The 13,682-nt window shown below is 52.5% G+C and overlaps 2 protein-coding genes across 2 annotated transcripts in view; one reads left to right on the top strand and one right to left on the bottom strand.

The window, feature by feature from the left end:
• CSPP1 (centrosome and spindle pole associated protein 1) overlaps positions 1-6,212 on the bottom strand; it is a 34,973-nt gene extending 28,761 nt beyond the window's left edge. The window contains exons 1-3 of the mRNA XM_064170545.1: positions 5,090-6,212; positions 1,300-1,403; positions 30-126 (exon numbers count right to left, since the gene is read on the bottom strand). Of these exons, the coding sequence (XP_064026615.1) occupies positions 30-126; positions 1,300-1,401 (199 nt within the window). The 5' untranslated portion in view covers positions 1,402-1,403; positions 5,090-6,212. The remainder of the gene's footprint in view (positions 1-29; positions 127-1,299; positions 1,404-5,089) is intronic.
• On the top strand, positions 4,031-9,427 carry COPS5 (COP9 signalosome subunit 5). The gene is made up of 8 exons (XM_064170670.1): positions 4,031-4,599; positions 4,699-4,933; positions 6,208-6,336; positions 6,583-6,648; positions 7,663-7,748; positions 7,962-8,073; positions 8,326-8,474; positions 9,046-9,427. Exons 1-8 carry the CDS (start codon positions 4,046-4,048, stop codon positions 9,128-9,130), a joined length of 1,416 nt encoding a protein of 471 aa, XP_064026740.1. The 5' UTR covers positions 4,031-4,045; the 3' UTR covers positions 9,131-9,427.
• The last annotated feature ends 4,255 nt before the right edge of the window (positions 9,428-13,682 follow it).

Below are 13,682 nucleotides of genomic sequence, written 5' to 3'. Positions count from 1 at the left end.
ACTGGAATAAATACACTGAAGTACTGTACCTAAAGGATAGTTGTGTTGACTGTTGGGAGGTATATTTTCTTTAGCCATGGAGATTAACACTTTGCTGGGCTCTGAAAGCTTCTCTGACTCCTTAGTCTGCAAGCAAAACAAAACACTTTGCTACATCACAAGGTGAAAGAAATATCCCAGGCAAGAGCAGGGTCATGGACAGAATTCATAGCCCTGGAGAATGGACAGAGTGCTGTTGGGTCAACACAGCAGGCAGATCCTAAGCATTATTAAAGCTCAAACTGTTTGAGACTTTGGAAGTCAAAAGGACAAATCCAAACTCTTCATTTTTTGTGAGGACTTCATTTTGGGTAATTTAGAGGCAGCTTTTTTTGCCAGGTGCTGGCACACAACTTCACAGTGACCTGCACATTATAAAAGCTTTACACCTTTAGAGTTAAGTACTGAAACTTCCAGGGAAACGGTGATAAGGACGGATTCTGCTAACGGCCTGGATTAAACACTGCGTGGTTCGCATCCCCTGGATGCCTTTTGCATGTCTCGGTGTCTGCAACAGAAACGCGGAGGGTGCGTACACCCGCTCCGGCAGCCAGGCGGCTTCCCCGGGGACAGAACAGTACTCACTGACAAGTAAGTTCTCGCCCTTGCAGAACACAAACTTTGCCGTGTGTGGTGGGCAAGGATGTTTCCAAAGCCTGCACAACCCATCCTCTGAACAGACCAATCCCACGCAGTAACAGCTCCAGCGAAAACCGAGACCCTGGCAACGGGAGTGTTTGTGCCTCGGACCCAGCCGCCGCCCACGCACAGCCCCGCGGCTGGACAGGAAAACGGGGGCACAGAGCCGCCCCCCGGGCCGGGAGGAGAAGAAGAAGGGGCACAGAGGCGCCCTGAATGGTTGGGGAAGAGACCAGGGGGCACAGAGCCGAGTCCGGCGGCTGGAGAGTGGGGACCGGGTGGAGGAGGAGGGCGTACCGGCAGCGGGGAGCAGCGGGACAGGCCGAGCGCACCGCAGGACGTTCGCCGGCTGCTGCCCACCGGCCGCAGGGCACCGCAGGACGTTCGCCGGCTGCTGCCCACCGGCCGCAGCGCACCGCAGGACGTTCGCCGGCTGCTGCCCACCGGACCTCACCCACCGCCGCCAGCGCCCGCCGCACGGGTGACGTCACTGTATCCAAGCGCCCATTGGCTGGCGCCGCTGCCAATCGGTGTGGCCCCGCCCAACCGCTTAACCCCGTCGTGGCCGCGGCCGAGCCCAGCAGAGCGCCCTCGGGCCCAGGGGAACCACCGAGCTCTTACCCTCAGCTCCATGTAGGGCGGATCTTCCTCCAGCTCGGCCTTGTCCTGTGCCAGCTTGGCCTTCTGCTCTTCGATAAACCGCTCTAACTCGTCCGCCATCATGTCTGAGGTGACAGAAGAGACACCGCACCCCAGCATCAGAGCCTCAGCCGCTTCAGTAATGCTTAAGCTTGTTGCTCTTCGCCCCCCTCAGAACCGCAAGCCTTAAGGTGTTCGCCGGGTCAGCAAAACAGCTAACGCAGGAAATGCACCCACGGAGGAGGCTGGTGTCAGAGAGAAACAAAGATTCTAGATAAGAAGACTGAAAAGATTTCTCCTGGGTTTCTCCTAACTCAGCATCTCTCTACAGCCTGCACGCACTGTATCAAGTCAGCAACGGGCACCAGCAAGAGCACTGCAAAACGTCCTGCTGCGAGCCAGACCAGAGCTGATCCTGCTCACTGCTGGCCCTCCCCAGCTCAGCCTCTGCTCCCTGAGGCACTCTCTCAAGCTCAGGGCAGCTCTGCTCAGCCAGGGGCTGCTGCTAGCACGGAGAAGCTGATGGGGACAGTTCCTGCCAAGGGCTGTGCCTCACACTTGCTCCTGGGCACGCCAAGGGCACTGCCACAGCTTGTGCCCCACCTTGGGGGGCATCTGTGGGGAGCAGTGGACAGGACAGGCAATTCTGAACCATTTTATCATTAGTATTTCCATTCCAGATGGCTTAGTCTCTTTCCTAATCCATCGATCTCTCTCCTTTATTCTCTTTGGGTAGGGAGACTGGCTCATAGAGAGCCTCTATCACCCACCTAGAGGCCAGCCCAGCCCTGACCCTTAACAGAAAACACTTTCAGGAGGATCAAATCATTTAAAACCAAAACAAGCCACCTCAAAGACCAGTAGAGTAAGACACTGCACAGGACTCAAAATAACGGCATCCACATAAATTCCATTACTGCAGGAGGAGGCAGAGGTAGGACAACCTCTCTCCAGCTCCCACTGACAATACAGGGCACTCAATGCCAAAAATAACTCCCCCATCCAATTTGCCCTGAATCTTTAATCTCATCAGCTTTGCACATCAGTACAGGACAAGAGAAAGCTAAGGGCAGGGAAGTCTCCAAGCACTGATCAATTTTACTTACCCTCCTAGGTTACACATAAATAATGAAAGATGTGTTCTGAATGGAGGAAACAACTTCCATGGCAAGGATTTAAACACTGGTCTCATCACCCAGGGATGCCCAACAGGAGGAAGATCACTGCACTGCTAGAAGCTGTTCCCAAAGACCTTTTGCTGCAAATCTGCATTTCTAACCTCTATTCACAGTAACAATTCTAAACCCCAGAACTGTTTCCAAACCACTGCTGGAAGGGTACCAACCCAATTCTGAGAGAAGATTAAAGAAAGCAATTTTTGTAGTGTGTCTTCCATCTAGCACAAGGAACTGTTTCAGCATCCTCCACTCCTACTCCAAAGAGCCATATAATGAATTAGGAAAACAAGGTGCAAACAGCTACAGCCCAACCACACAGGCAGTTCAGCCAGCATGAGGGAAGCTCACAGCTCCAGGCCTTGGAGAGCACGAGGACAAGGAGCAGCTCAGGAGGTTCCAGCTCAACACGAGGGGGAACTTCTTGCCTGGAAGGGTCCCAGAGCACTGGCACAGGCTGCCCAGAGAGGCTGTGGAGTCTCCTTCTCCGGAGCCCTTCCAGGCCTGTCTGGATGTGTTCCTGTGTGACCTGGGCTAGGTTGCATGGTCCTGCTCTGGCAGGGGGATTGGACTCGATGAGCTCTGTAGATCCGTTCCAACCCCTGACATCCTGTGAGCCTGCAAACACTAAGCCAACTAAAGCTACAGCCCTGCCGATTCAGCGCACCTTTGACACAGCAGGAAAAGCGGCCACATGCCTCTTCGAAAGCAGCGAGCCGCTTTATCCCGCACACCCTTCTGCCCGCGCCGGGCTCGGGCTCCGCAGCAGTGCTCCTTCCCCAGGCGAGTGCCCAGAGCGCGCCGCACCTGCCCGCGCTGAGCCCGCACCTGCGGCGACCGACAGCAGCTGCTCAATCACCGGCACAGAGAGGAGCCCCCCGGCTCGAAACGGAAATGCATTTACTGGAACAGCCAAACGCCCCACGAGTTGCTGCCCCTCGGCACTATGCAGGCTGTAACCCAAAGAGCAGCAACTTGGAGAAACCTTCAGAGCCAAGAGAACGATTTCTGTAGGCTGGCAGCTTGGCGAAGCTCCGCTCTCCAGCCCCCAGCACGGGTCCGCCCCCATCCCAGCCTCCTTCCCCAGGCAGCCCCCGCGGGCATCGAGCGCGGCCCCCCGGCCAGGTGTGCCATGGCGGCAGCAGGAGGCAGAGGGCCGGGAGGCAGTCGGTGCTCCGGGCTCGGCCCCTTTAAGGAGCGCGGCGCCGTTGTTAGGCAACGGCCGCACAACACACCGGCTCCCGGCGGGAAGGCCAGGAGGGACCCGCTGCCCCCCAGGGGGACCCCCATGCTCGGTACCATGTCTCAGGCCCCCGTATGGTGTCCCCCCGGCAGGGCCCGCTTCCTACGCTGCTCCTCAGCGAGCCGGCCCCGTCCCGCGGGCGGCAGAGGGCAGCCGGGAAGGGCCCGAGCAGCACCAGCCGCACGGATCGGCAGACCGGGCTGAGGCGGGGAGTGAGCGTGTGTGCAGGGGGCGCTTGCCCCCGGGCACCGTCCCGACCGCTACGCTTACCGGCGCCGGCGCCCGCCGATCTCCTCGCCGCCCGCTCCCGATGAGGCCTCTCCGGAAACCGGCAGCGCCCCCTGCCGCCGCGGAGGAGCTCTGTGTCCGCCAGCGGGGCTCCAACGGGGGAAAGGCAGCAGCCTGCCCGCCACAAGGGCCTTTGCGGGCCGCTCCCTCCGAAACGCCGCTTGGCCGGTGGCGACGGGGAGGAAGGAGCTGTGGCCCCCGGAACGCGCGTGTCCTGCCGCGACATGCTATAACCGGAACGAACCGAGCAGCCCCGCATCGACCCGCCGGCTCCTGCAGCCGCTGCCCCGAGCCGAGCGGCCCCGCGCCTGCGCGGCCCCTACCACCTCCTCCCGCCACTCCCCCGCCTCGCTGGGTTCTGCCGGTGCGGCGGGACAGGGACAGGGCCGGGGCTAGGCCCGGGCCGGTGCAGGGGGCGATGGCGGCAGCGGGGAGCGGCGCGTCCGGCAGCGGCATGGCGCAGAAGACGTGGGAGCTGGCCAACAACATGCAGGAGGCGCAGAGCATCGACGAGATCTACAAATACGATCGCAAGCAGCAGCAGGAGATCCTGGCGGCCAAGCCCTGGACCAAGGAGTGAGTGAGAGCGGGCCCGGGCGGCGGGGCCGGGGGCGGGCGGGGCGGGCCCGGGGCGCGGAGCGGGCCCTGATGGCTCCCGCGGCCTCTCCCCGGCAGCCACCATTACTTCAAGTACTGCAAGATCTCGGCCCTGGCCCTCCTGAAGATGGTGATGCACGCCCGGTCCGGGGGCAACCTGGAGGTGATGGGGCTCATGCTGGGAAAGGTGGACGGGGAAACCATGATCATCATGGACAGCTTCGCCTTGCCGGTGGAGGGCACCGAGACCCGCGTCAACGCGCAGGCAGCTGCCTACGAGTACATGGCTGCCTACATCGAAAACGCGAAGCAGGTGAGGAGAGGAGGTGGGAGACTGTGCCTGGCCCTTGGCCGGGTCTGTCGCTGCTCCTCACCCCCTGACACCTCCCCAGCACAGAAGGGGAGCAGGAAAAGGAGAGGAGCCCCCGGGCTGCAAAGGAAATGGATTTAAAGATACAGCCAAACTCACCCCAGCGTCCAGTATCCAAAGTTCTCCTCAGCACGGTGAAGGTGCAGGAAGACAGCCCTTAGCAGCAGCAGGGCCAGGAGACGCTCCCCCGCCCCTTTTATACTGAGGGTAATTTTGATGAGATGGGATTCACCTGGGGCCAATTCAGCGCAGCTGCCCTCGCTGATTGCAGACTGCTAGGTGGCTGGCCCGGGATTCTGTCCCAGCAACACCAGGAGAGGAGGCAGGGAAGAACTCAGAGCCCTTTAAACCTTTTCTCCTTTATTTGTGTGTCTTTCAGTAGGCCATCAAGTACTGAATTCTCCCGTAGAAACGACTTTCATTGCTCAGAAAGTATTTTTTGTGGCTGCAGCAGGTTCCTTACAGGCCAAACAGGGAGGTGGTTTTTACCCTTCCTGGCACATGCAGTACTTGGCAGAAGTGAGCAGGTGATGCAGCCACAGGCACAGCTGTTCAGAACTGGCATTTAGGGTCATACTGAAAGTAGAGTGTGGAGCAGCCAGTCGGCAGTTGCTGAGCAAGGATTACAAGTCAGGTGTGAGGGATATTCCCTCTCAGCACTTTTAGAGAGAGTCATGGCTACCATTTGGAAACTCCTAAGTTTTTTGATCCTGAAAATGTCAGAAATCCATCTTTTGTCTCTCCAGCACACTCTGGAGATCAATTCTGTCACTGCTAGAAATCATGCCTCCCTGAAGCTCTGCCTTAAACCTGAGCTGCATTGCAGCACTAATGAACCTTGGTTCTGCACTGACCATACACTAGGGGAGATTTTACGTGCTTGTGTCACAGCCACTCTGCTAAGGTTCCCTTCCACACTGCAGAGCCTCAGCTTCCTGAGCCACTCACCTTGTGCAATCCCCTCTGTATTTCAGCTGCCAAGAAGCTGCTCCTGGCGCCTTCAGGGCTTCTGCTCTGCAGCAGAGGCTGCTGGCGCTGCAGTCTGTACGGCTGCTGGGGAAGGGTCTGGCAGACCAGAGAGTGTCTAGCTTAGGCTGAGGGAGCTGCTGTGTGAATGCTGGTTTGCAGCCTCTCTGCGCTGCAGTAGGCTGAAGGCCCCGCAGAGGGCAGCTGAGCCTCTCAGATGGGTTAACTCGGGGTTTGTTCAATGCTCTTAGGTCGGGCGGCTGGAAAACGCCATCGGCTGGTACCACAGCCACCCCGGCTACGGCTGCTGGCTCTCGGGCATCGACGTCAGCACCCAGATGCTAAACCAGCAGTTCCAGGAGCCCTTTGTAGCAGTGGTGGTAAGCACGGGATGATGGTTGAGAAAGCTGCAAAGCAAATCATAGAGCCATAGAACTGTCTGGCTAGGAAGAGACCTTTGAGGTCCTCACGTTGGGAGTAGCATTTAGATTTGCCGGTTAACATTGCAGCAGTGTGTATGTTGCATGCAGCAGGTGTGGGATCCAGATGTTCCCTCAAAGTTACTTTAATTCTCCAGTGATGAACAAAATGCAGATAATACTAAAGCACTACCTGTCTTCCCACAGATCGATCCAACAAGAACAATATCTGCAGGAAAAGTCAATCTTGGAGCATTTAGGACATACCCTAAGGTAAGTAGTTAACATTCCAGTGTGTGTCGACTGAGCTGTCTTTAGAGCCAATCTATGACTGGTTTGAAGATTGCTGCAGTTCGACCATCTGCCAGTTTGATCTCTGCTGTGCCTCATCCTTCATGCTGCAAGCCAGCCCTGCTGCTCCACTGGTTACTGCCTGTCTTTGGCTATCGATTCTGTTTACAGAGCTTGACTTCTAGTTTATTTTTCATGGCTTTTTGACAGCCTCCAGTCTAGAGAGCAGAGCTGTGCTAAAATTCCACAGCTCCATGGCACACAGCTGTAGGCAGCATTCAGCAACACCAATCTCATGTAGTCCAGGTATACCCTACAAAGTTCCAGTGACTCACTGAGAGCTCCAGGAAAACTGTAATCAGCAAAAATGTTCCTGAGGGCTTCCCAGTTGCAAGCATTATTTTTATACTGGCAAATGCACGAGAGATCTTAGAGTTGGTGACTCAGGATTGGCTTCTGTAGGCGAAACCACTTCGTCTGCACCTTTGGAATTCTGAGCAGGGAGAATCCTGCACCTGAAAACCAAATGGTGTCTAGAAGATGCACATCACAACTGCAGTTTTAGGGTGTCCTTGCAGCAGTCCGTCTGCAGTTTCTGCCTTGTCAGTAGCTGAGTGGCACCACCTTGGCTAACTGAAGCTTTAGTTTTATCCCTCCCTATCTTCCCTCAAAAGACAAATTTCCAAGAGTAGGCAGGAAAACGTCTCAGAAGCAGCTCACCCTTTGATCTAACCCCTGCTTGCCAACCTCTGTGAACTGTCTCAGCTCTGCCCAACTTGCTCCTTGACTGACCTGCAACTAATGACTGTTAGCAAAGCCAGAGGTGAATCTCAGAGCCAAGAAAGTTCCATCTTTCAGGCTGCTGGGGACAGTTTTCCCTAGGAAAAATAAAGGAGAGTTGCAGAAATTAGAAGTTCTGTGAAGTGCTTTCAAACAACTTAGGCACTGCAGAAGTCCCCACATTACTGTCACCTTTGCCCTCTGTTGAATTTTTAGGGCTACAAACCTCCCGATGAGGGACCCTCTGAATACCAGACTATCCCCCTTAATAAGATAGAAGACTTTGGAGTGCACTGCAAACAGTAAGTAACACACAAACCTTACTCTAGCACAAGTCCTTGATTGTGATGCTCAGCTGAGTGACTCGGGACAGAGGAGTACATTTCTTGGAGTGCCTCAACTCCTGAAGTTCTTTGTGGCTTTAGCTCTGTTGATTCTGGATGACACTTTAGGTGTCACAGCCAAATAACAGATTTAGATGGAAGCTCACTGGGTTTGCATGTTTGTTTCTAAAGGTACTATGCTTTAGAAGTCTCCTACTTTAAGTCATCTCTGGATCGTAAACTGCTGGAGCTTCTGTGGAACAAGTACTGGGTGAACACTCTGAGCTCCTCCAGTCTGCTCACAGTAAGTACCAGGGCATGCTCTGACCTGGAGCTGCTCCACAGACGCGGTTCAAAAGAGCTGGCAACAGACACGCTGCAGGGAGATCTTCAGTCTAACAGCTCAGCAGCAAAAGTCCACTCTGGGCCTCTCCCAGAACCAGCCCACACAACTGTCCTAGCATGTGCAGTGCCTAAAAGCTCTCCTCACGTTTTGAGTATACTGCTTGAAGTTTGGTAGCTCAGAGCTGATGTGTGCTGCCTTCTTTCTCCCAAGAACGCTGACTACACCACGGGCCAGGTCTTTGATTTGTCCGAAAAACTGGAGCAGTCAGAAGGTCAGCTTGGAAGGGGCAGTTTCATGCTGGGTTTAGAGACTCATGATAAGAAATCAGAAGACAAGCTTGCAAAAGCCACAAGAGACAGGTAAGGTATCACACAGGAGTGTCCTGCCCTCTAAAAAGTGTTTGCTTCTAAACTTTTGTCCTGTCTTGAATTGCAACTTCCCAAGATTAGAGATGAGAATGATTAGAGATAGGAATGGGAGACTCCAGATGGCACTGGGTGCTGCTTTAAAATCTCAGAAAACCTTTGGAGAGCCACTGGAGGCTTGAGAATCTTTGGTTCTGCAAGACATTGAACTCTAATAAAGGAAAATTACCTGCTGAATTTCATCACTCAGCCTCATACCCCAGGATTTTGGATGACTTGGGTTCAGATGCCCACACTGCTCAGGCAGTACTGTTAGCATGAGGTGTGCTGAATTGCCAAAGCTCTCTCTGGCCTTCGTTTCTGTGTGTGGTGCTCCTCACCTTAAGTAACAAAAAGCAGCTGGCAGACGTGGCTAAACTGCTGCGTGTGACTTCTCCTCTCTGGACAGCTGCAAAGATTCATGGGGTCATGGGCACCCTGAACTTGCAGCCCAGATGGGTATCTTCAGGTTAATGACAGTTCAGGACAGGGTTTGGCCAGCCTTGACTTTCTGCTTGTTTTTCAGCTGCAAGACCACCATAGAAGCTATCCACGGACTGATGTCTCAGGTTATTAAGGATAAACTTTTTAATCAGATTAATATAGCTTGAAGTGCATCAGCAGGTGATAGGAATCTCCAAGGCACAAGTCATGAATATCTTCGCCTGGACTTGTTCCGTTTGGGAAATGAAGCTGGAGTGGAAAACTATTCATATAATTTGTAGTCCTGTAATATTCCCCCACCTGCCTGACTGGTTTGAAAGAACAAAATGTTCTCAAGTGTAGTGCAGCTTTTTGTTCTTGATCATAAACCACAGCCAAAAGAAAATGAAATGTCACTCACTGGATTTTGCTCTTCAGTATTTAATCTCCATTATCCAACTGCAATAAAACCATTTGGAAAATGACTGCTTTGGGCCTTGGAGTCTTGGGCAAAGCTTCTTCTCCCTCTACTCTTGTGGTGGTCTGTAGAGACGTCCTGTGGCCTCGCTGCTGGAAGGGACCCTCTGCAGCACGAGCTGTTGTTACTCTGATTTTACTTTCTGCCTTAGGAACTGAAATCCCATTTGCTTATCTTTTAACAAGTTATTAAAGCTAATGGAGCCTTTCCTGGCTTTGTGGTCCAGCCAGAACTGGTTTCTTTCCACAGCACTGCAACATTCCTGCATGGCACAGCAGTATTTTGCTTGTAGCTTTGCACTCACGTCAGACATTAAGTAACAACTAGGTCTGTAGTGAAACTAGTGACATGGCTCTGTATCGTTATTTTTCTCCTGCTCACCTCCCTTTGCTTGTCACAGTCACTTCTGTGTGCAGAGGAGCAGAATAAATGATTATTATCTCTGAAATGGGCCACAGATACTAAACCACATTCATCATTGCTGGCTTAGAAGCTGGTGCTGCTGCAGGGCTGATCTGGGATTGCTTTGGAGGCTTTTGTGCTGCATTTCAATAGTTCAAGATGTTTGGGCTTCTTGAAGCTTTTTATCCTTAATCCTGAGTTTCCTGGGGTTTGGGAAATGTTTACTGTGGGGATCATTTATGCTTTTTATGAGATGCCATTACACTTTTTACCTTAAGGAACTGAAAATCCTTCTCACCCTTAACCCTGCCTTGATGTGGGGTTTGGTTTTGTTTTGGTCTGGGAATGTTCATAGCAGTTACTCCTTGGGGGTTTTCGCCCCCGTGGACTCCAGCTCAGCTGCAGGTTACACAGGGCAAGCTGTCATTCATCGGGGAAATGCAGATGCCCTGCAGCAGACATTCATCCAGGGTTTTAAAGCAGTGGCATCCAGGCATAGGAAAATACATCTAACTGGAGAGAGTAGAGCTGAGATGCTATCAGATGTGCAGATCTGCAGAACAATTCTGAGCCTCTTCCAGCACAGCAGTAGTGAAGAAAGGCAGCAGCAAGCTGTGGGATGTTAACAGCCCAAGCACTGGATTTCCTTGGAAAGGGCAGCAGTACCTCTGTACAAGCAGGCACAGGACCTAAGCACCAAGCAGTACTTCCCTCTCTTGAACTGGGAAGCCCAGAACTTGCCCTCGTACTCCAGATGTGGCCTCACTAGGATGGAGCAGAGTGGGAGGAAAACCTCCCTTGACCTGCTGGTCACACTCAACACACCCCAGGAGGCAACTGGCCTTGGCCACAGGAGCACACTCCTGGCTCGTCAGGAACTTGCCCTTCAGCTTTTCCTACTTCTTTAGTTCCAGTACAAGACAAGCAGGCAGCTGTAATCTGGCTACAAAGCTCTGCTTACTGCCTGTCTGGCATTGCCTGGCACTGCCTTCACCCCCCAGTCTCTGCTCAGATCCTGTTGCTTTCCCTGCCCTCAGTAGCACCGTGCACACCAGCTCAGATGGAGCAGAAGGAACTCTTCCAGACTTGGTGGTTACTAAACCAAGCTTTACTTGCTTGCATCTCTAAAGCTTTGCATCTGGTTTGGGATACATTTTTACCTTACCCTGTCAACTGCTTCGTGATGCTCGAGGCGCTTGCAGTGGCCCCAAAAGTCCCTATCACAGTTGGGCTCTCCTTGTGCTGTTTGTTTATTTCACTCACATTGGTACACAACAAAGTAGCCCTTGAAATCCCAGTGTAAAAGACTGGTGTATCAGGCCATAAACTAGATTTAAGCTAAAGTAATAAGCACCTTCCAAAGGACAAAAGCAGACAAAATTTAAACATGGCTGGGTTAAGCTTGTATCATTGTAAGGGCATGAGTCCCAAGAGCTGAAAATGATTAAATATGGGGTGAGAATACCTAAGATTAATTGCACACACAAAGGGTTTGTTCTGGTGTCAAGCCTTGAAGCACTGCTATCAGAGTCTCCAGTTAGCTGAAGGATTTTTCTGGAGTTAAAAACAATTATGCTGGACCTTTAAGGAATTAATGAAGTACCTTGTTCCTCAGGGTGTTTTTTTTAATGAGCTGCAGTTTTCCTTTTCAGAGCCTAGGAATAATATCCACGAGGAAATGTGTGACCCTCAGATGAAACTTCTACCTCATGAAATATTCCCTGTGACATTTGGTTTGTTTTTAATTATGAAAAATTGCTCCATACAGGCCTTTCAGAAGGCTACAGTGCTCTGGGAAGCAGCATGGTCCAGTGGATAGGTCACAGGACTGCATCTCCAGAGGACTGGGGGTTCTTCCTGACTTTCCACAAGCCAGGAGTGAGTAAACTTCAGCGAGGCAGCCTTGCCAGAGCTGCTGTCTGTTTTCCTCTCTGAAATAATAAAATCAATCATTAGCCTTTTAAAAACACAAATGAAAAAGGCTATGCAAGTACAAGCATTTCTGTGCACTGAGGCTCACTGCTGTCTGCACAGTCTGTCAGGCACTGCCACCTTCCACAGACACCCCTAACAACGCTGCTGGCAGAGTGTTTGCTCTGTTTGGATCATGGGGGATAGGAAATGCCTCAGCCCTTTGAGTGGATTATAAACATATTGCTTCAGGAACTCTTCATTTTTAGCTGAAATATGCATTCAACTCCTATGTAATTTGTCCATCATTTCCTCTGTGAGTTTCTGTTTGTTTTAGACCTGATTTCCTTAGGGCTTGTGTATGCCTTCATTATAAAAGGAAATTAATTTATGTGCCTGCATCTAATGGCAAACAATCTTTGGTAATTACAACCATCTGAACTTTCTTCTCCAGCTCAAGACCAGTTGCATTCCCTCACTGCATCATTTGATGGGCTTAGAAGTTACTATGCAGTGTATAGGGTCAAAGACTGCAGGAGAGGATGAGTACCAGGTTGTTAAATCAGGCTGAAAAGGTCGCACACAACCAGTCAGAGCTTCGGTTTCCCACATTTCACTCCAGCTTTCTCAGGTTTACTGACACTGAAGCCCTATTTGCTCTGCCCTGTGTTTCTGGGAACCATATACTGGCTGCCTTTAGCAACACCCAGGCAGATTTAAATTCAGTGGCAAGAGTCTTTTTAGCCATCTTAGAGACTAAAACAACTTCACTGAAGCAGCTGTGCTGACTGCATTTTAAACAGCTGTCTAGCCACAAAAGGAGGTGGCTGGAGATAGGCCTGACTGCAGACAAAGTCTGAAAGCTGGCCCTGAAAAGGCTGTCAGGAATGGTTAGGTTTGAATGCGATGTTTTACAGCCACAAGTGTGAGCAGTTGCTAAGGGCTACAGGACACACCCCACAGAGAGCCTGATGCCAAGTGCAGGGCAGTGCTTACCTGAGGCAGCTCTTCACTTCTTTTCTGTCCTTAGATGTAGATTTCAGCTCCATCTCACCATCTGGAGCTGTAAGAAATAAAGACATCAAGGATTTCACACAGGTGCTTCCAAAAGCTTTTATCCAGACAAGGACTTTCTGTACTCAGCCAAATTACTGCCATCCTGGGGAGTAGAGAGAGGACAGTTCAATGCACTCTGTGCCAACAGCCCAGAATCCTGCTTCAGATCTTCACAAACACTTTCTCAGAGCTTTTGTGCCTTGATAAATCAAACTGCTAACAGGCAGCCCTAGACACCTGCACAATCTACAGCCAGGAGGGAGGACAAACTTCAGTCCCACAGTAACTTCAGAATTTTAACAGAAACATTTGCCTGGACAGGCAGCTCCAGGACATGCTCAGCTTGGGCTCCACCAGAGGACAAAAAGAAGGCATCTTACAATCCTGGTATCCTGAGAGAGGATACAGGAAATCAGAGGTTGTAAGGACGGGGCTCGTTACAACTGGCACTTCTAACAAAGCTCAAAGGGGAGCAAACTTGCCTGCAAGAGAAACAAAGCCCTAAGTCCCTTCCATCAGAAGCTTTCGCCAGTGCCCGGCTGGCACACTGCCCCGTCCCAGCACCAAGCACAGCAGAGACTCACTGGCTGCAGCAGGTCGTTAACAGGCTCGGCTGAGGTTCACAACCAGCGGGAGGCGAGAAGGGACTGACCGAGGCCATCTGCTCCAGTGCCCCACACCCTGCACTGCCCACAGCCGCCCAGGGCTGCCCGCTCCGGGGCTGGCGCACCCACACCCGCTCTGCCAGCCTGCGCCAGCTCAGCCTCTCACCACGAACCAGTGCCCCCTGCCCCGTGTCCTGGCACCGGCAAACACTGCGGAGCTCAGCTCCACCCTCTCGCCCTTCAGCTACTGGTGAGCACCGCGTACCCTCCCTGCTCCGCTCCAGGCTA

The sequence above is a fragment of the Pogoniulus pusillus genome, chromosome 34, assembly GCF_015220805.1.
Source record: "Pogoniulus pusillus isolate bPogPus1 chromosome 34, bPogPus1.pri, whole genome shotgun sequence".
Taxonomy (NCBI): Eukaryota; Metazoa; Chordata; class Aves; order Piciformes; family Lybiidae; genus Pogoniulus; species Pogoniulus pusillus.
The sequence above is the reverse complement of the archived record's forward strand: the minus strand, read 5'-3'. Positions and strand labels throughout refer to the sequence as shown.

Excerpts from the sequence above, each read along its gene's own strand:
- COPS5 (XM_064170670.1), top strand. The coding sequence starts at position 4,046 with ATGAGGCCTCTCCGGAAACCGGCAGCGCCCCCTGCCGCCGCGGAGGAG. Across the intron at positions 6,337-6,582 it reads AGCCCTTTGTAGCAGTGGTG|ATCGATCCAACAAGAACAAT; the intron begins GTAAGCACGGGA and ends GTCTTCCCACAG. Across the intron at positions 6,649-7,662 it reads CATTTAGGACATACCCTAAG|GGCTACAAACCTCCCGATGA; the intron begins GTAAGTAGTTAA and ends TTGAATTTTTAG.